This window comes from Paramisgurnus dabryanus, chromosome 8, assembly GCF_030506205.2.
Source record: "Paramisgurnus dabryanus chromosome 8, PD_genome_1.1, whole genome shotgun sequence".
Lineage (NCBI taxonomy): Eukaryota > Metazoa > Chordata > Actinopteri > Cypriniformes > Cobitidae > Paramisgurnus > Paramisgurnus dabryanus.
Genome location: NC_133344.1, coordinates 29,045,377 through 29,066,776, shown reverse-complemented (window position 1 = coordinate 29,066,776; position 21,400 = coordinate 29,045,377). Strand labels below are relative to the sequence as shown.

Here is a 21,400-nt window from a genome sequence, read left to right as displayed (position 1 = left end):
ATTTAATGGGTATCGTCAACTGTGTGCTTACCATCATTTTTTTCAAAATATTTTCATCATCATTTATCACAATACTTCCAAAATATTTTTTCCTACTATGGAAGTCTATGGTCACTTACTGCTGTGTGTTTACCATCATTTCTAAAATATCTTCTTTTGTGTTCATCAGAAAAAAGAAATTCATACAGGTTTAGAACAACGTGAGGTTGAGTAAATGATGACAGAATTTTCATTTTAAAGTGAACTATCCCTTTAATACAAAATAAATACATTAGGTATATTTAACAGTTGAAAAGTCTTCACTTTCTCTCCACGATCTGAGGCTCAGACAGCTTCTTAAGGGCAAATTCATTCACAAGCTTTTCCACCAAACCACTGTAGAGAGGCTCTGGATCCTGACACACAGAAAATCAAGAAATATTTAGTGTATGCCCTGGTGAAAGTCTACTTGAACGTACTAAAGCAATGGTTCACACCACGTACACACCAAACGCGGGGCATCGCGTTACTGTGGGTTCACATCAGACGCGAGTTCAATGGTTTGCACGAGCAGATTACATACAAAGTCAATGCAAAGACGTGTCCTCGCATGGGGTGATGCGAATGACGCAATATGGGCTGCGTGTTTGCCGCAAAAAAAATGCACTATTCACCTCAAACGCGTCTTCGCCCAAGTTGAAAATATTCAACTCGAGCGAAAAATTGGCATGACACGAAGTTAAATCCCACGAGTAATCTAGAGCGAGTAACGCGATGGCCAACGTTTGGTGTGTACGTAGTGAACTAACAATCCAACACAATACATCACCTTCTTTTCTAATAGTCTTTGCTTCTCCACAGCCTCTTCTAGACTCAAGCCCACCCATTCAGCCTCCTCCGCTGGGATCTCAAACGTCTGCTTACAAGAACAGAAAATAAAGAAACTATTACAATGCAGATTTCACTTGAACGAAACACATGAACGACAAAAAGCATATTCTCTTCTCACCTTGTAACGGTTGTATATCTTCTCCCGCCGGGATGGATCATCGGGGTAAAGATCCGTCTCTTTGCGCGCCAGCCGTAAAAGCATAGCGCGTTTTAGATCCATGCCAAATTTGGAGTTCAGATCTTGCTTGGGGGTCTGAATATAAAGGAAATTGTGCCGCTAACTTGAGTAAATTTAGTGTCTGTGTGCTTATGGGTAAATTCTTTGTGTACAAAGTGAACAAATAAAAGGTGAAAAGTCCAAACAATGACCTTAAATCATTCTAATATAAAACAAGAGAATCAGAAATACTATGTGTTTAATGATTTATATATAAAACCAAAATACCAGTTGCAAAATACGTAATTGTATAGATTTCTTACCTTAAGAATATAGAAGTCAAATCCATAAGCTGCATCAATAAGGTCAAGCGTTCGAGATGTTACTGTTACATTAAACTTTTGGTCAAGGATCTCACTGTACAGCTCTCTGTTAAACAGCTGTGGCTTCCAGGTTTTCCGCAATCTAGTAGAAAGCTGCCAACAAATGATCCATAATCAGTAATATACATAATACAATTTCTGGCAAAGCTAGTTATGTAATTCTTATATTCAACACAATACTAAAAGGTAAACAGACATGTTTTACCAACCCAAATGCAACATTACTCTTTGATTTCATACACAGGTAGCTTACCTTGTCATTTTTGGCGTATCTAAAGCCGGAAATCCAGCCTTCTCCACCCCAGAGTCCGTCCTGTGATTCTGGTGGATAATAAATTGGGATGGGCACATCCTGCACTCGCTCACGTTGTCCAGTTTTAGGATCAAGTCTGTATTTAACACCCAGAGGTTTCCAGTGTACAGCAGTAGGAGGGGTTGCGTCCTGCAGAGAGCGGAGGTAATGCTGGGGCAGACGGGCATAGATGCCTTTCTGCAATTTCAGTGCCTCCCATATTTTTGGGGGGTATTTGTGTAAAGGCATTCTGCTTAATACAACAGACAAATCCTTGGAAAGAAGGGAAGAGTGAGAAACAATAGAGTTAAACAATAATTAATGGATCAAATACTAAATATTAATACCGTAATTAAAATGAGCATTGATCACGTGTCAAAATGTCATTAAACAGCCCATTATTAAAAACATAAAAATACATAAAAGAATTTTGTAATAAACAACTGTTGATAAGAAGTCATTTTAAACACGTGATAGTTTATGTGATGGGAACTGGAAGCTAGCAAGCTACAGGCTAAAATGTAAATATAACAAGAACATGGGCCTGTAAAGCAAATACAAAATACGTAAACATTTTGACGTACCTACAAGAGAATGACGCGATCCAAGAACATTTAATTTAATCTTACATTAATAATATTAACCTGATAACATAACAGCAAGGCATGCGTTCTAACGCTAACCAAGGGCATAATACGTCATTTGAACGTATTACGATTGAACGCTGCGATTGGTTCAATGCGTTGTTTACAACGTTGATTGGCTGGTTGCACTGTTCGCCTTCATGCCTTGCTGCGCAGACTGATCGCTTAAATGACATAAAATTACCGTGAGAGCGACTTGAAAGCATAGCTTTCTAATCGCTCTCGCTGTACTATGATGTCATGTCGGTTTGCGGAACAACACATGACCTTTGAGCTGCAAACGCAATGATTTTCTAGTAGAGCTACGCTTTTGCGATTGTTTTTATTCGCATGTTATGCGGTCAGCAATAAATTCACAAAAAATAATTGTTAACTCCTTCACGAAAACGTATAAGTCGCAAATCCACAGAAAATAAGTAATGTTTCGCCCGAAAGGTGGAATTGAACCACTCTGCCGCTAAGCAGCTACAGGTTTGAAGCCTGCACCCCGGACCACCGAGGTTCATCCGGGCATTTATAAACGTCAGAGATGAGTCAATATAAAGCTCCTTATTTTGATATGTGTTTCATCAATGGTGAGTAATATGTGAGCATGTAATTACAAGCTTGTTTTCATTAGTCTATAACAAATTCATTGATCGGACATTATACGACAGTATATTGTTTGAAAGAGTAGTAGATTTTGGAAAAATCCTACATAAAGTGCGATGTGCTGACAAATGCAAATTACTTACTGCTCATTGGTTTAAACCAATAGTTCAAACGTGGGCGGGGTTCCCTGTTTCCTCCTTTATTTCTTTTCTCAATCAGACTTTATATTTTAACGTTGTGTATAATGATTGGTTTACAGTATTATGAGTTTGTAACTTATTTACAACCATATTCCCGGTAAATTAAACCCATACATTATGAATAGTAACCTGCTAAGCTACACACGTAGCCTGTGTATGCAAGTAAGTTATGTGGTTATGTGCATGTGAGATGGGATATTATTTTTAAACTCTTATAGCATTAATAAAAGTTATAAATGTATACTTTATAATATTACTCTTATGTAAAAAAAAGTATTTCTTCTAGCCAGACAGTGGTTGTGCAGTTGAGATATTAAAATCAAACATTAAATAGTTATTTATTTTCCTATTTACGTTATTTAATTTGTTTAATATTATATAATGTATTCCCTTTGTCTCTTGAATCACATTTAATAATTATTTGACCATCATTTCAATATTACTATTACTAAACATCCTAAAATGTACGAATGTCTGTAGTTCTGAATGATATTTCTTGCATTTCATTATATGCATATAAGATGTACTAGTAATGCAGTTATAATTGCATGTATATATCTTTAACTCACATTATATCATGTCATGATACATTTGATAAGAATACCATGCAGAGATAAGATTAAGATCAATATTTAATTTTCAACAATCAATGGACACAATACAAATATCAGCCTCCTTTAAGTCATTTTTATTTTGCCAGTAAATAAATATTGCAACTCAACAAACAAATAGAATCCCAATAAGATAGCAGTACACATGGCTCACTCCAACTTAACTCCAAGAACAGCATCTGTTTAACCTTTATCTACCGGTAGATCCCGGACAGTGGCACACCTTAGACATTTCAGAGATACATTTCAAATATTCTTGAAGCTGTTGGCTCCAGGCAAGAAATCTTGAAAGCAGGCAATTGTAAGTCACCCTCTCAGGATTACAGATCATTTTGCTTGTCACAAAAGCTGTGCGTCACATTGCAGGCCACTCAAGTTTGTGTGTTCAGTTTCCCATTGAACCGCATAACGAAATGATCAGTTTAATATTTAATCTCATACAAATGAATACAGAGATTTTTAGAGTCACTCTGTGAATATAAATACTGATTACAAATGCAATTTTAACATATCTGGCTAAAGTATTAATTCTGAATAAACCGATTAAGAGATGTTTTTAAGATACACAAATGTTCAGTTGTGTTTATAGAAAGTTTGAATGAAGTTTTGAAAACTCATACGAAGATGGAAGACAGAAGGGGGGCACAGAAAAAAATGCTATGTGATAAAGTGGGACAGTCAGTGTTAGGAAATCACAAGACACATTATTACTACAGTATTGAAACAGCATTAGAAATGATTAGAGAATCCATTTTATCTATAATGTGACTCTCAATTAATTTCATCTTAAAAATAAAACATCACGGACAAATTACTAACCTCAAAATAGAAATGACACCCTTTTAGTGGGACACAATAATCGTAATAATGTGTTCATATGAATACGCATTCAGAATTGAACATTTATTAGAGAAAGCTGCATTAACAGATCAAAAATGGTCTTTGATAAACTTTCCCGATCACTTATTGCATTGTATCACTAAATATTATGCACATAGACTCCAATTACTGAAACTTGTGCATCAAAAAATGGAAATGCATGGAAAAAAAAAAGAGTACATTTGTAAATTTCACATAACATTTCCAATTAAGGTCATTCACACAAATTTAGACACAAAATTTATTTAATTTCATCCTCTTTCACTTCAAAAAAACTGAAACTTCAGTTTTTGGGACTATACACTGCATTTGACATCATTTAAAAAAATCATAATTTAGTCCCAGAAGACAACAAGCACAAAGAAATGTCCTCTGTGATTGATAAATGTGATAGTGCTTGTCCTAAAAAATGTGATTACCTAGAAAAACTGATACAGGAAAACATACAGTAACAATGATTTTAAATTTCAAAAATGTAGATGCATAAACGTAACAGAAAATGGCAGCAGCCTGTGCACGCACACACACACACACACACACACGCACAAATACACACTCTCTCTCTTCACCCTCACAAACATGTTCAGCTTATAAATAAATAAAGTGGACACTCAAATAACACAATGTTTTCAAATACTGTTGTACATCTGGGTAGAATAAACAACGCCTTCACACTACAATCAATGGGAATCTTTCTGGTATTTACACTCGACCACGCAAAAATCAAACAAGTTCAATTTAAATGCCTGACAAGAAAAGCATTAGTGGAGATGGACAGCTATTCTGCAGACACTTCATTTAATCATCAGTGGCACATATTTTATTGGGAGGTTATGTTGTCGTCCTCAGAAACTTATTTGTCTCATATTTCGTTTGGATATTTTTTTATTACACATAATAAAAGACTGATTGTATATAATGTGACACAAAAAGTTTTAAGTTATGCACGTTCGCCTATATTCAATAATGCCATTAGTAATTCTCATTGTATATCAAACTCACTGACCAGAGGCTGCCAATATCCTAAACATGCCCATAAGAAACTAATACTGTAGCTTTTAGTACTCATACAAAATAATAACCGTGATACATATGTGGGACACTGCATTTATTTATTATAATAAACAAAATATCAATGTTTATTAAATAGTTGCACAAGTTTTTCTTCAAATGTGGTGACTGCATCTAGTCATTTAATAGAAGAAACGTCAAAAAAGTTTTATTGAGAAGGTTGTCGACTAAAGGTGGCTTTAAAAATATGAATTAAATGGTTTACCCAAAAATGAAAATTATGTCATCAGATACTCACCACAAAGTTGTTTCAAACCTGTATACATGTCTTTGTTCTGCTAAACAAAAGTGAAAAAATGTTTCATTCAATTTACTAAATTCTTTTAAGGTAAGTGGTTGCAATCAATTTATTTAAGGTACATTTAAACAAAAGTTTTTTGTTTTGTTTTGTCTTTCTAATTTTTTTTGTTCAAATGTAGCTTAAATAAATTGAATGCAACCACTTACCTTAAAAAATTGAGTCAATTGAATGAATCATTTTTTTCAGTGATCTTTAAAATTAAGCAGGAACCAGGAGCACGATTGACTTCTAAAGTAGGAAAATACAATGGAAGTCAATGGTGCCCCAATGTTTGGTTACAAACATTGGACAAAATTGATACAGGTTTTGAACAACATGAGGGTAACTGATGACAGAACTTCATTTTTGGGTTAACTATCCCTTTAATAGAATGTAAAATTAAAGTGGCAAAGAATTTGAGATCACATGAATTCATCAAAACCAGGTTAAGGAGAAAAAATTAATACATTATCCACTTTATTTCATTTTTAGATCAGCACTCCTGTGTTTTGCTTTGGCAAAATGTAATTAGCGAGGGCCGCGAGCCACAAATGAAGGCAGAACGATCTACTCTTAAATTAGTCTCCTGTCCCACTTTACCTAAGGTTGGAGCGATGCTTGCCAATACCCCTGTGCTTTAGATGTTGAGCAGACTCAACAATAATGGGGCGAGAGTTGTCTATAAAACTCAAGTGGCAGTGACAAACTTTTGATGGATTTTTTGATTTCGGGCCCTACAATGAGAAGACTTAAGTGGCCCCCTCTTGATTACAGGGCCCTTACAAGAAAACAGCCCTGAAATAAATCAGTCAGCATCAATGGAGCAAAAAAGAAAACACACTGCCCGTCTCCATCTGGCTTTGCGTGAAATGAAAGAAATATTAGCAAACCTTCCTGACTAGGTGTAGACTTCTTACGTAACAAACACTTGCGAAAACGTATCCGAAACCGCCGCGTGAGCCGGCGGACCCTGAATTTCTGAAAGCTTTTTTAGATGCCAGGACGTCTTACAGTACAAATCCTGGCATTAATAAAGCTTAAGCCCAATTTGTGTTTGAATTTCTTGTAGCCTAAGGATAGGTGCAGAAATGTTTGCTTGGTAGCCTGAAGTGTTCGAAACTCATCACTCTGATGAAACAACAACAAATTCAAATAAAACCCAAAGACAAGAAAAACAACCCGAAAATAATGTTAAAACAAAGCCATGCTGATAAACTAGGCAGATATTGTGAAAAGTGCTAATGCTGGTCCTACATCCCAGGCCATGCTCCCTAGTGGATCCCTAGGCGACGGTGCGCACGGCAGTAGCGGGCGTGGCGGCTCTCAGCCAGGCTGTGCGCCGAGGACGGGCGGGGTGACGAGATCCACGCGGAGGATTCAGGAGGGAAAAACACTCTAGCACAGCACACACAAACAAGTCCTCAGATGAATGTGACATTCCCACTGGCGGCATGCTGCTGGAGATGTGCACAAATAAAGGCAAACCGCCCACCATGCATACTGACTACCAATGGCAAAAATATAATCCTTTGTCTTTATTCATATTTTTTTTTAAATCTCCTATCCTCATCTCGTGTCTTCGCTGTAAGGTAAGGCAGGGATTTATTTATTTATTTTTTAAATGAACTTTTCTGGTGTCATCACTACGCTGGAAGACCAGCAGCCCAAGCAGTATCTTCAAGACATCACTATCCCTCCGCCGCTGCTGCTGGTCCTGCGAAAAGTACGTCATCCCCAAAACGGCGGCGAATCATCTGCGGAGTCGTTTCGAAGTTACGCCATGTAGATGAAGGTGTTAATGTCCGTCTCGTCTCTCTTGATGTACTTGTGCTCGATGAGCCACTCGATCTGTTCTTTGATCATCTTCTTCTGAGGAAGAAACATGTTCTTCAGGATCTCCACCAGCTCGGTTTGCAGCTGAGCGTTTGTGATCTTCTTACGCATTTTCATGATCTGAATGATGGCCTCCTGAAAAACATCACAATGTCGTGGGATAAAGACAAGAGAATCTGCATTAATGATATTGTTGCGTTGTCTATTTTTTTTGAGTTTCATACCTGCGTTCTTAATATTCTAAGCTGGACGATGCCTTCGTTCTCTTCTTCTCTCATTCGCTCAGTCGTCAGCTGCAATCGACCAATCAGGTTTATCTTCCCCCTCTTCTGAACCTTGGAGTTTTTTCTGTGAAAGGACGAAATTAATGATTATTTCTGTAAAAATAGTGAATGTTTGTCATTTTAGAAAAGCAACATAGGTACTTACATAAGAGAGAATTCCTGGTTAACGAAAAACAATGTACTGTCTGTGAAGTCTTTGGGAGAGCTCACTTGAGGTTCATATGTCAGCACCTGGCGTTTGAGCTTTGGGAAGGCAACAAGAGACTGTAGAAAAAAGATTCAAGATTTTAAAACAAGCATTTTGAAGATGGGGCAACAGGTTTTGACCTATTATTTTCTTATCAAGTAATCCCAGACTGACTGACTGACTGACGGTTAGATCAGACCCTAAGTGGGCCACTAGGACCACTCACTTGATTTTTATGGCAAAAAATATCTATTTCCTACTGACGCACTACAACAAAAGACAAAAACAATGGGTCTCATTCACTAAGCATGCGTAAGCTCTAAGTACATTTTAACAGAAAAATTATGATTCAACAAAAATTTTCAAAATTATCAAAATTTCAAGAGCAACTAGTTTCACATGTATGCAATAATCACATACACTATAATCAAATACTAGGTTATAATTATAATGTATATAATAATATTTCAAATGTACCTTTTTATACAGTACTATGCAAAGGTCTTAGGCGACCATCATCTGCTTTGTTGTTTTAGCAAAGATTTAATGTCCATCCATATTTATTTTTCACTTTTTTTTAAGATACAAACAGAAAATACAGGAAATATGTTTAAATTTTCAGAACTAAATGTCTTCCTCAGGCATCAGTCAGTATTTAGTGTGACCTCTCTTGGCACGAAACACATCTTGAGCTTTTTTTGAGGAAGTCCTGAAGTCATTCCATTAGAATTAGAAATTAGGATTTTATTTTATTTAGGTTTAAGAGATCCTGCAGCTGCCTGCTATTGCTCAAGTGGAAGGGGAGTTTACCCTACATACTTGACACTTCAGCTTATACTTTTATACTGTTTTTAATACTACATACACATTTCCTGTATTTTCTAGTTGTATTCTAATAAAGAGACTGAGAAATAAATATATATGATCACAATTGCATAAACAACAAATCTAATTGTGGCCTAAGACTTTTGTACAGTACTGTATTTTATTTTGTATTATTTTCTATATTATATATATTGTTATATACATTATCTATACCAGTTGTTCTTTATGTCTTTAACCTTTATGTCTTCAAACCCCCCCTATTGTCCACAACAAGTGAAGCCCCCCAAACAAGTACAAATATAAGAGAGACTAGGCAGATGCATATTTGTAACAAAAATAACCAAACAATAAGAAAGATTTTGGTTGATCTTAGCTTATTTTAATTCTTGTTTTGTCTTATTTTGAATCATTTTAAGTCATCTTGAGGCCCCCTTGAAGATTTGTTAAGTCCCCCCTGTGGGCACGGCCACCTGGTTGAGAAACACTGATCTATACTATTATGTATTATATACAGTATATTATTAATATGTAACCTAACTATAATTTCTAGACATATAGAAGATGCACATAATGACAAATCTTAACCCTTTGCTTCCTAACTTTTTAAATCTCTGTATATGAAAGCATCTGCTTAATGCCGTAACGTAATGTAATGAGAAGTTCAAATGTCAATCACTTGATCTCCTGTGTGTTTCATTTTAGATACAGATGCGCGTCTCTGGTGAAATGTCTTTTCACATCCCATACTTTTAGTACTAATGTTACTCCAGTGGACACAAAGCACATCTGGCTTCCTCCACCAACAGCAAAACCTCCCAAATCGAAAATGTAAAGCAAAACAGAACATTACTGATAATAAATTTGATCATGGATTTCTATTCGAGCTCTTTTGCTTCAGTGACAAACTGCTCTAAAATTTTCTATGGAAACTCTCCAAATTCACTAACATAAGAACAAATTCAAGTGCGTAGTGTGCACGTATTGTGAATAAGGAGGAAAGTTTTCGCGAGAACTTCAAATGTATGTATAAATAAGAAAAGACTGGCACATTACTGTATGTAGCCAAACAAAACCTGCATTGGTTTTTGACCTCCGATCGTGATCTTACCCAGAGGGTTCGTCTCAGTTCAGCATCAGGCAGCTCTGTGGCAAGTTTCAGATTCTCAAAGCTGATCTTCTCCCGGGGTCTTTGGTTCCAGGCAAAAAGTACCGCCAACTGAAAGGTTGTGACCTCCAGATCATACTGCCCTACTTCATTCTTGAAAGTGATCTACAAGAGAAGACCGTACAACCAATTAAGGGTTTGCAATTAACTAACCAAAATAAACGGTACCATTAGATTAGTTGTCATTCCAATGGTATTGTGATCATATTTTATTATTTTCCAGTATCTATACAACCAGTAAACACAGAAAATTTGTATGCACTGCTGAAATAAAAACTGAATAAAATTGTAAACCAAAGTTTAAGGGTATTTAGTTTGATCCCTGGATGATCTCCTAAACCTAAATGAAATAAAATCCTAATGTTAATCTAATGACTGAAGATGTGCTTAGTGCCAAGAGAGGTCACACTAACATCTTACCTGCATCCAAAATTGCATACTGTGACAGTAGGTACTGAATTAGATGAAGTATACTGTATGTATTTACAGTTGAATAGAGCCAAGTTACTGCTTTCAGAGATTTCTAAATAAAACAACGTCTCTCCTTCTTCGTTGGATGGCTCCTCTCGGGGCTCACGGGATAGTAAAGTGTCCATCGAATAAACACTTTAGTATCTTGCCGGTAGTAGTAGATCATCTGGGAACTTTTCACCTTACTGTTTTTCAAATACTATGAGTTCGGACGTTTTACTCACCTACTGTTTTCACCTACTATATAGTATGAAGGTAGGCGGTTTGGGACGCAGCAACTGAGTTTGTTCAGAACTAGCCATTTTGTTTGGTAGTTTTACATTTGTGTACACATTTCCTGTATTTTCTGTTTGTATTTTAATAAAAAAGCATTTTGCCAAACAACCATACAATGCCATTGGACATGAGATGGTGCCAGTGAAGTTTGCGGCCACTGTGGTTCTTCTTGTAGAAGTCTTCCACCTCAGGGATGAGGTCTTCTAGTTCAGTGGGCAGAGACACGAAGACTTTCTCTGAGCTGCGTGACCACGCTCCAGCGTTCAAAATCTTTATGTTCACAGAGTCAGCTGGCACACAAAAAAGCATCAAATGAAACTCTATACTTTAATATCTTCACATTATAAAACTATAAAACACACAGACAGATCAAACTATGCTTATAAATCACCTGGTAAAGCCAATTTGTTGTGTTTGTGCATCTCCTTGAAAACCTGGTTGAGATCTTCTGACACTTTGATGTCCTGAAACATCCTGGCGAGCTTGTTAACATAGTCTGCAGGCATACCGACTTCCTGAAGCAAGACGGATTAAAGTAGATAAAGTATTTAAAAATAATTTTTTATATGAACCAGACAGAGGTGCAGTCATTTTATCATATCTTCTGATCTTACCCTGAGCCACTCAACCATATTCTCTTCAATCTCACTGTCTGCTGATATGTCCAGAATCAGACGCCTCGTCAAATGGGCTTTGTGGTACCTCATGAAGACATCCTTATTCTGAACATATTTTAGCACAAGCAACTACAAGAAAAACAAAAGCGTTGACACACATGTTTTTTTTAGGACATTGATAAAAATGTATTTTTATTTATCAGATACTTGAGGAACAGTAAAACAAAAGCCCCTCACCACTTCTTTCAGCTTGAGCTCGATCTCCTCTGAGGTCAGTTTTTTGCTCAGTGGCGTCTTTCTTAGCAGCATGTCACAATAGTTGGCTAGCAGCTCGGGACACTTTGACTCTGGCTGTGTTTTAAGGCCCACCCTGCATGCAGATATATTCAAAGGCATTAAAATAATTCAGCTGAAAATTAAAATTGTGTTTCCACTTTCCAACCCTTGTGTAATACTGTATAGCTTTACTTTGTTTGCTGGAGAACAGTAGGAGTTGTTTGTAGCAGAATGTCCAGGTGCTCTTTTCCATTCAGTAAGGCTTTCGGTCCACACCTTACATTTTAGTGAAATATTAGAATATAGTGCATAAATCATGGTTTTATGATACTTTTAAAGTGCTCTTTTGTCCTAAATGAAGTTTGTTAGCCCCTTGGATGAACCTCTGATGCATACAAAACACTTTTCTGGAAACACTTCAGCAGATTTCAAAGTCTTCCTCTGATTGGTTGAAATATACAGGATTTCTGGGAGATGTGCGTGTTGCGATCTTTAACAACACAAAGCTTTCCGAAAACAACACATAGCCGTCTGATCGAAGAAGAAAGCTGTCATGTTTACATCGGTGACAACATGCTAAATCAAGATCGAATAAACGCTGCATGTTTAAAAGTATGCAAGATATTTTACATTTTTGCTATTGTTGTTATAAATTTAAGAGACATTCGTGAATGATGGGTTGCAACATCTCCATGCCCCTAAATATGCTGTACAAAGCTAAACGTTATTGGTTGTTTATGGCCGCTTGGGCGGTTCTTGGCCATTCAAGGCTGCCATGGTTTGCAGACCTTCAGTAGGAAGGTCACCATCCACTTTCACTGCATGGAAGAGAGTTTAGATCTGCAAAACATCCTCATTGGTGCGCCACTTTGAAAAACCATTTGAGTTTGAATTAAGGGTAATGACAGAATTTTTGGGTCATCTATTCCTTAAAAAAAAATCTCCAGAAAAACATTTGAGAACCACAGCAATCTTCATCAGAGAAAAATAACAATGTATAGTGCATCACACAAAAAAGTGACCTTAAACAAAAGCCAAGAAAGAAATCATCACTTACCCTTTCTGCTTCAATGGCAGCTCCAACTTAAATATTGTTGCATCATTCACAACCGCTTTGTAGGCCTAAAAGTAATGAAAACCATTATGTTTCTGTATTAAACAACAAGGAGGTTTAGTGAAATCTCTGAGTATGTTAAAGGAAAACACCACAGTTTTTCAATATATTACTGTGTTCTTACCTCAACTTAGACGAAAGAATATATATCTTTTTTCAATGCGTGCACTTTTAATCTTTGTACAGCACGTCGTGAATGGGTTAGCATTTAGCCTAGACCCATTCTTTCCTTAGGATCCAAACAGGGATGAATTAAGAAGCCACCAAACACTTCCATGTTTTCCATGGCACAAAATAAATTGTGGCGATTTTTTAAGCAAATAAAAAATAAGAACTATATTGTATGGCGGAAGAGCACTTAGTTTGCAGCACTTCGACCTCGGCGCACAGTAACATCATCACTCCTGACTACTCCCCCTCTTGCTCCAACTTCTGTCAATATTACTGCACCCGAGGTCGAAGTGCTGCAAACTAAGTTCTCTTCCGCCATACAATATAGTTCTTATTTTCTTATTTGAGTCAAGAACATGGTAAAATATTGAAAAACTGTGGTGTTTTCCTTTAACCATGAAATGAGGAAAGCACTTAGTTTTTTGTTTCAGAATGGGAGGTATGTTAAACCCGAGAAAGCGGGTTACCGGTAAGTCAAGCGTGTTTCAGAAGGAGAGGTAACTTTTACTGTTTCCAACTTACTCTGTGAACCTAACTTGGTCGGGAGCAGGTTTTATTCTAGCAGTTTCTATAGCAGTAGCTGTGTTAAAATATCTTGATAAGTAATTCAGTACATTCATTCATTGTGCACATTTTATTATGTACAACCGCAAAATGTTTAAGCTGTCTTTAAGTTTGATCTAATTGGCAGTGCAAGTCATTTTAACATACTATTTTATTTAGTACACAAAAATGTATACTTAAAATTTGAAATAGTAAATTGAAATGACTTGTAAAGCCAATTTGATATATTTAGGTGCAGAGACAGTCTAAGTGACTAAAATGTCATTTCGTTTTATAGATGATCCTGTAGATGATGGTGTTGTATTAATTTGTAGGGGGATTTGTACAGTTATGGAGGACTTTGAGTCCCAGAGTAGATTTTTGTCATATCCATGTGCATTTATTTAAGCAGTATTTTTCTTTGCAGTCATTTAAGATATATCAATACTCACCCTTACGTGACTACTATCAGCCTTTGTAGGCATGCTTTTACATCCGAACAGTTGCCTTTACATTACATACAATTATAACAATTCTTTTAAATACCAGCTTTGAATACCAGCTTAGTGTACTTTTCTTTAATTAATGTCAAACATTTGTAAAGTCAGGTAGCCTCTAATGCCTAATTTCACTTTTAGTTGCTGTCATGTTCTTTTTGTCTGTGGGATTGCATCTGCATGAAAATGTATATAAGGTTGAATAACGTACAGTTGTCAGTTTATTTACCTCTGATATTTGAACAGTGCTGAAAAATGTAACTATGTAACTTATGCATTGACTATTGCAGCAATTTCCCTCAGCAACTCGTTTCTTTAAAATATATGCTTGTAATTGCTGTACACTTGCAGCAGCAACTCCTGTTTTACTTGTGGAAAGTATCTGGACCTTTTTTATACGTGCTGTTGCGATGGCAAATCGTAATCATATTGATTGTGGCTTTTCATAGTGGTTGTACGCGCACTTAACTCAAAGTCATTTTACTCAGAGTTGCTTAACAGCTGTTCTGAAACCAAAAACTAAATTTCAAGCTTTAACTCAGAGTTGTTTGAACCTCCTTACTGAAAATGGGACCTAGGTGTGTAAGAAAAAATAAACAACTTAAATGAGGTTTGATTCATTCAAAGGTAAAATACCTCAATTTTTTACATTCAGTGAAATCAAGAGAGTTTATAATACAACCTTCTCTTATACTGATGTGTCATCAGATCTTTGTCAACCATCTTGGGTTTGATCTACTCACTTAGCCTGGCTTAATAAGACCAACCATACCCAAATGAATGTAGGCTGACAGCACACTTACTTTGTCTCTGGCCGTCAGGAATCGCGGATCATCCTGGAATGCCTCCTTCACTAATCTACTAAAGCGATTGAATAGCGTCAGAAGCTGCTCCACATACTTCTCTGAGTCCTGCGGAGAAGCACATTAACAACAACTTTAAAACCAGTTGGGCAAACTGGTGGCCTTGTGGTTCAAGATCTATGCTGCTAAAGCGAAGATCAAAGATATAGCCTCAAGCAGTGATTGGTTACTTGGTGAAGATGATTTCTAAATTATTTTTTATGTGAGTATAATGCTCACAGTTGTGATGGTCTCAGCGGCCGCCACCATGTCTGCCAGGCCTGCACTGATGATGTGCTCCTCTAGATCTTTCAGCATGGGCTCGATCCCGTTGGGCACTTTATCCATCAGTGAGAACATGAGGTGCAGCTCTGTGGAGCAGGTGGTCACACAGTGCCAAGAAGTGTTATGTAGAGATAATGTGGATATCATTATGTTAAACTTATCAAAAAAGTTCTGAAAATGTGAGAGACCATAAACATGACAACATCAAAATCGATGACTTAACAATTTTGTTTCTGTAGTGTCAGACTGCTGCTGTGGTCATGACAGCACACCACACACCATCAGATTCCCTTCACAAACAACACGAGTCTCGACTGTGAACAGGAAATCTTGCAATGTTTCTCGCGGTCAAACGTGATATTACATTTAGCTTTTTACATCTCTGATGTCCATCTCACTTCGGACTGTGCCTGCTGCACCATGACTGTGGTTGTTCTTGTTTCATCATTCATCAGCTCGCTTTCTGATTGGGTTTTGTTTAGTTCCACGTGATAATGTATAGCATGCGTACGAATCAGGACTTTACTAAGGATTGTCGTAATAGGGAAAAACGACCAAAATTCGGTCCGATACTCTTTTAGTGTGTGGCGGCTTTTAACTCTTTCCCCCCCATTGACGAGATATCTATTATCCACCAGGTGTTACTTTCCGTAACTTTTTAAACCCGGAAGTATTGCCCTATGGCAAGCGGCTGCATGTCCGTGTCTGTTTTAAAGATCGCTCTGAATGGGATCTCTATGAAAAGTCCGTCACAAAAAATTAAATTATCTCTGCTTTTTGCTCAAAATGTGGTGTTTTTGCAGAAACCTACCCATATTCAAAAGCTGATTGCAAAAGAACCACTGAAGGTAGGATGAAACGGTTTTATTTGTTTGAAAGCAACAGGTCTGTTCTTTCATTTGGTATATTGTATGTTTATATATTTGAAGAAGAACATTTTCTGGAAGGCATTAAACTTTGGTGAAAATCATGAAAAACGCTGGCGCTGGCTGGCAACTTTTTAAAAAAAAGCTGGTGGTGAAAGAGTTAAGCAGGTCACTTTGACAAACCACGTTCAATTGTCATAAGTGTTGATATGCCTGATACACTATATGGCCAATGTTTGTGGACACTAGAGATCAGTGTTGGGTAAGTTATTACTTATTACTAATTACTTTCTAAATTCTATTTAGTTAAAATACAAAGATAGAAACAGAAAAAATATTTGCCAACACAAAACAAAATCTGTTCAAAATATATTTTGTCAGAAAGAAATATATTGTAAATTACAGCAAAAAGATATAAGGTGCATTATTAGGGGTTACATAAATAGGTTTGAATCGGCCAATAACTTTATAAAAAAACAACACACACACAAACACAGAATATCGGTGCATTTCCAGTGGATGACATCTTTTGATTAATGCAGCTACACACATTACTAACAAACGGCAAAAATTCTAATTTACAGTAGAAAAAGTCTTTCTCTGTTCCAACATGACCTGTGCACAGAGGCCTACATACAAAAGCTTTACTTGACTGGCAGAAAAATGAATAAATAACAAAAATGTTAGACGTTGAACTTACTGTCTGTCTCGTTTCGTTTGATCATGCCTGGACATTCGGCCAAGATTGTTTCTTTAAAGGACGTCACCAGTGCATTCACACAACACTCCATAAGCTGGACAAACAAAACAATCCAACATTTCAGACTCTAGTAGACAATAAATTACTGTAACTAAACAAATAATATCCTGTGCAAGTCTTAGGCAACCATGCTACCATTGAATTTGTTGTTTTTGCAATTGTATAGTGATCATATATAATTAATTATATAAAAATTAATTCTTAAAAACTTAGCTAAAACAACAAAGCTGGTGATGGTGGCCTAAGACTTTTTAAAGTAGTTAATTCATATACTCACTGCTTGTACAGAGTTACATTCACGCCGTGTCTCTAAATACCGTAGTGCACGTTTCTCCTCCTCTCTTAACTTAGCGTCTGCCTGTTGACAGAGACAAAATCAGGTGTAATTTAAGCAAATCTGCCCTTAACTGTACATTACTGATTTGTGCCTAAATTGGAGTTTATCCTGCTTTGGTCAACCACATATATCTTTTGAGGAGCGTACATATTTCATGTAGTTTTGTACTCCATTCTGTTGCAGATATGATGGTGCCTGGGTTCTGTAGAACCTCTCAGTGGAGTCTAGGTAGGCTTTCTCAAAGTTATCCCTGTAGATCTGCAGCTTATCGTCAGGATTGGAGCACAGGTTCACTGAGGAAGAGATCAAACAGATTCTTAACATGCTTCGATTGCAAAATGATTCACAATGCATTTTAACGACCAATGAAAATATATGCAGATACAATAACCTAGTAACAGTGGCGGCTCTGTGGCTTTCATTCTCTGTTCTGTGTCTTTAGAAAGAATTGTTATGCATCAGTGAATCGATTTTTTTCACCTCACTAACAAAATTCAAAGCTCTTTGACTCAACCAGACATGAAACAGAAGTCAGTTATCATTTGATTGTATGTTTTTTTGGTTCTCTCTCACCATAAGACTCTCGGACCCCAATGACCAATTGAGAGTCAAACGCCTCTCCTAGTCGTTCAGCATGGACCAACTTCATTGCGCTATCTTGCAGTCTATTCTTGATGTTGGAGAAGATGGATTCATTCCAAGTGTCCAGCATCAGCTGAGGAACGACCAAAAACAGAACAGTTCAGAACGACTTCCAATCACATCAAGGAAAAGTTTGCAGAAACGCGTCATGCTCACCTTCCGAACAATGCTGTCCTCAACATTGGACTTCTTGTTGCTGCCCTGTTTGCCCATCAAGGTGATCTCCAGCTGGCAGAACGGTTTGGGCAGAATGTCACACTGCGTGAAGAACTTCCTCCACTCCACGATGTAAGCCTTAAGGAGCGCTGTGTCATCTTGATGACTGAGCACTCGCTAAACAACATTGGGTTAGACCGACAATGATCAAGAATTAGAAAACATCAGCAGGCTTGTTTTAACTATGGGATCATGTACTGTACAGTCAGATGGTCCTTTCCCAAAAACCCAAAAGGATGAGTGAGGAGAAGGTGACTTAAATGTCTAATAGCAACATATATAGTTATTATTTTATTAAGTGACACATTTACATAACATAAGTAAAGCAGCCTGAATAAGCAGTCTCATCACTATACTTAAAGGGGCCATGGCACAAGATTTTTTAAGATGTCAAATAAATCTTTGGTGTCCCAAATAAAGTTTTAGCTCAAAATACCATATCAATAATTTATTATAGCATGTTAAAATTGCCACTTTGTAGGTGTGTGCAAAAATGTGTCGTTTTGGGTGTGTCCTTTAAAATGCAAATGAGCAGATAAAATTCAAACACTGATCACAATGATGGTGGTTTGTTGCAATTAAAACTCAATTGTGCTTTTCTCTGCACTAAATGGCAGTGCTGTGGTTGGGTGGTATTATTATAATAAGAGCTCCTTATGACATCATAAGGAGAGCCAAATTTCAACGACCTATTTTTTCATGTGCTTGTAGAGAATGGTTTACCAAAACTAAGTTACTGGGTTGATCTTTTTCACATTTTCTAGGTTGATTGAAGCACTGGGGACCCAATCATAGCACTTAAACATGGAAAAAGTCAGATTTTTATGCCATGGCCCCTTTAATCTCCATCTGGGTGGTGTTGAATAAGGAATACGAGTATTTGTGATATGAGTATTTATAAAGAACCATACGGTAGTTTGCTTAAATTCAGGACAAATCTTACCGCTTGGGCTTGCTTAATAAAATCTAAGATGTCCTCTTTGAGGGCCTGATGGATCTTTGCTGGTCCTTTGTCATCCCATAGACAAACAGCATGAACATCTCTGTGGCAATGAGAAAAGAACAGAAGGTGGGCTTGAATGGTCAGGCTTCGTTTTAGGTTTAGGATATTAAAAGATTTGACGGGCCTTACGAGAAAAGATCGAACCACTGCTGCTTAGTTACAGATTCTTGGCGAAGCAACTTGAGGACAATGGGGCGCATAAGATCCCACTTGTCCTCAAACTGGAGGGACCCCTTGTTCTAAAAAGAAAAGGACATTTGGGAGAATACAGTCAGTACAAATATTTTTATTTACATACAATGCAAAGAAAACAGAGATATTATGGCGAACTGGACTCAGACAATTGGCACTTTTTCAAGCACTGAACAAATGTAGTAGTAACAACCTATAGCAAATAACAAATCTGCAATTACTTGTACCTGTGTTTCAAAGGCGGTCTATAAAATCCAAAGAAATATTTTATATTTTTCTAAGACATTTGTGTGTCTAGAACATAAAGACGAATAGATAAGTTATTTGCAAGCTATAGCACATATTCAAAACTGCAGATAAGTGAGTTTAAATACTGTACCAAACTGATGGTGTTCCTAATAACTTATGCTGCCTACAGCATTTCAGGGCATAAAGCCTTATTTGAACATCCACCGTGATGCCCCAAAATGTTGTCTAGACTTACTTAAATTAAAAAAATGTAGTGCATGATTTGTTTAAGTATTCATATTTTTGAAAAGTGTTATGTTTGCATGTTAAAGACCCTAAGCATTTATTACTTTCAGGTATGTACTTCTCAACCAACAGCAAAAATATATATTTTATCTAGACTGTATGTGTTTGAAAACCTAGTGAACAGATTACCTGGGCATCAAAGGTGCATTGTAACACACCTATGTTAATTTAATATTCAGTTTTTTAGATTTTATGATACAACCATCATTTTAGCATTATTTAAACAAACTCTCGCACTATGACACAAGTGTCATTGGTCTAACGTTAGTGCATTATTCATATGCACTGACCACTTATTTCGCTTGATAAAATGCGTATACCATGTCTAACTCTGGAAACATGACATATGGCAAGGTAGGAAAATAACAGCACGTGACAAACATATTAGAACATTAGCATACAGTTATTACAATCAGTGTCATTTAACCAGTGGCCAAGCTAGCAACATAAGTGCTAACTGTCAACAGGAGCAAAAGTCTTTAAGGATATATAACGTTACTCATAATCAACACAACAGTGATGGTCAACGCCCTGTGAAGTGCATAATGATTTAAACTAGTCTGTATGCAGTCCAGCAGTGTTGTTGTTATTGGCTTTATGAATCTCAGCTAGCACAGAGCCTGCTAGCTAAAGACAGTCAACAACACAGCTAATAAGCTCAGTGGAAATGCACGTAACAATCCAGCAAATGAAAAAATATAATCAGTCATAGAGGCGAACTTTTAAATGCTTAGGAAAAATCTGGAGACAAAGAGCTTAAACATCTCTTACCTTTAACAAATTAGACATCGCCGTGTTTCCTTAACTTATCCCCTCTCACGAACCTCTCGCGAGACTTCGGTTTAGAACGCAGTGTGCGGGATTAGGTCACACGCAGTCGATGTTGAAACGTGAATGTGCATGTGGTGGGACTGTAATTGTATTGTTTAAATGTTTATGTAACGATTAAGTGCAATTCTGCACCATTCTACCCCTTAAGATGTAATGTCAAATCTTTGCTCGTTTATTTAAAAAAAAATTGGCAGTAGCATTAATGGAACAGATACATGACTAAACATAGGCAGACAGTTGAGAGAAATCCTTAAAGGGTTTATCACATGGTGTGTGCGCGAATGTTTATAGGTCTGCTTGACTTCACACGGACTGCGCACACCGATCGGCGTATGACATCAAATTACCGCGATGGTGAGTCGAAAGCATCGCGGTACTTCGATGTCATAGGCTGATCGGTCCGCGCAGCGCGTATGAAAATATATAGACACATGGTTTATTTATTTTACTCAATTTTTTTACACAAATGTAAATTTCAAGGTGCCAAGTCATATTTTCTGTTTTCTAAGGAGGTCCTACCTGGAAAATCTTACTGACTTCAGCAACTTTAAAGCCATTAAAATTGTATAATTGTGTCATTTGTTTGACAAAGTTATAATAATAATAATAAAAGTCATGGACTTGGTTGGCCTCTGATAGCAAGAATTTGTTTGTG

At 36.9% G+C, this 21,400-nt stretch overlaps 2 protein-coding genes and 1 non-coding gene across 7 annotated transcripts; all 3 read right to left on the bottom strand.

Moving 5' to 3' along the window:
* Positions 1-180: 180 nt before the first annotated feature.
* mrpl28 (mitochondrial ribosomal protein L28) lies at positions 181-2,425 on the bottom strand. Of its 2 annotated transcripts, none has more exons than XM_065281449.2 (6): positions 2,287-2,425; positions 1,664-1,975; positions 1,351-1,503; positions 989-1,123; positions 809-898; positions 181-395 (listed from the first exon to the last, which is right to left on the bottom strand). In XM_065281449.2, the coding sequence occupies exons 2-6, from the start codon at positions 1,949-1,951 to the stop codon at positions 300-302; spliced, it is 762 nt and encodes a 253-aa protein (XP_065137521.1). In that variant the 5' UTR covers positions 1,952-1,975; positions 2,287-2,425; the 3' UTR covers positions 181-299. The 2 variants fall into 2 exon arrangements, with proteins under 2 accessions (XP_065137521.1, XP_065137522.1); XM_065281450.2 differs by having other exon boundaries at positions 809-895.
* Positions 2,426-2,771: 346 nt separating this feature from the next.
* On the bottom strand, positions 2,772-2,858 carry trnastop-uca (transfer RNA opal suppressor (anticodon UCA)). The gene has a single exon. It is a non-coding gene; the product is annotated as a tRNA-Sec (tRNA).
* A 946-nt stretch (positions 2,859-3,804) lies between these two features.
* Positions 3,805-20,814, bottom strand: cul5a (cullin 5a). Of its 4 annotated transcripts, XM_065281422.1 has the most exons (21): positions 20,686-20,814; positions 19,318-19,427; positions 19,129-19,228; positions 18,126-18,302; positions 17,901-18,042; positions 17,719-17,763; positions 17,475-17,620; positions 17,268-17,348; positions 16,931-17,024; positions 15,320-15,450; positions 15,041-15,148; positions 12,970-13,034; positions 12,105-12,188; positions 11,874-12,006; positions 11,634-11,765; positions 11,411-11,534; positions 11,134-11,309; positions 10,216-10,377; positions 8,241-8,359; positions 8,036-8,159; positions 3,805-7,946 (listed from the first exon to the last, which is right to left on the bottom strand). In XM_065281422.1, the coding sequence occupies exons 1-21, from the start codon at positions 20,701-20,703 to the stop codon at positions 7,752-7,754; spliced, it is 2,466 nt and encodes an 821-aa protein (XP_065137494.1). In that variant the 5' UTR covers positions 20,704-20,814; the 3' UTR covers positions 3,805-7,751. The 4 variants fall into 4 exon arrangements, with proteins under 4 accessions (XP_065137494.1, XP_065137496.1, XP_065137495.1 ...); XM_065281424.1 differs by lacking the exon at positions 12,105-12,188; XM_065281423.1 differs by lacking the exon at positions 17,719-17,763.
* Between the last annotated feature and the right edge of the window lie 586 nt (positions 20,815-21,400).

Bases quoted from the DNA above. Each gene is read 5' to 3' on its own strand.
- mrpl28 (XM_065281449.2), bottom strand. From the start codon at position 1,951: ATGCCTTTACACAAATACCCCCCAAAAATATGGGAGGCACTGAAATTG. The intron at 1,124-1,350 runs GTAAGAAATCTA...CTTTATATTCAG, and splicing joins TTGACTTCTATATTCTTAAG to ACCCCCAAGCAAGATCTGAA. The intron at 899-988 runs GTGAGAAGAGAA...TGTTCTTGTAAG, and splicing joins AGATATACAACCGTTACAAG to CAGACGTTTGAGATCCCAGC.
- cul5a (XM_065281422.1), bottom strand. The intron at 18,043-18,125 runs GTGAGCATGACG...GTCGTTCCTCAG, and splicing joins AGGACAGCATTGTTCGGAAG to CTGATGCTGGACACTTGGAA. The intron at 17,025-17,267 runs GTGAGTATATGA...TTGTTTGTCCAG, and splicing joins AATGTAACTCTGTACAAGCA to CTTATGGAGTGTTGTGTGAA.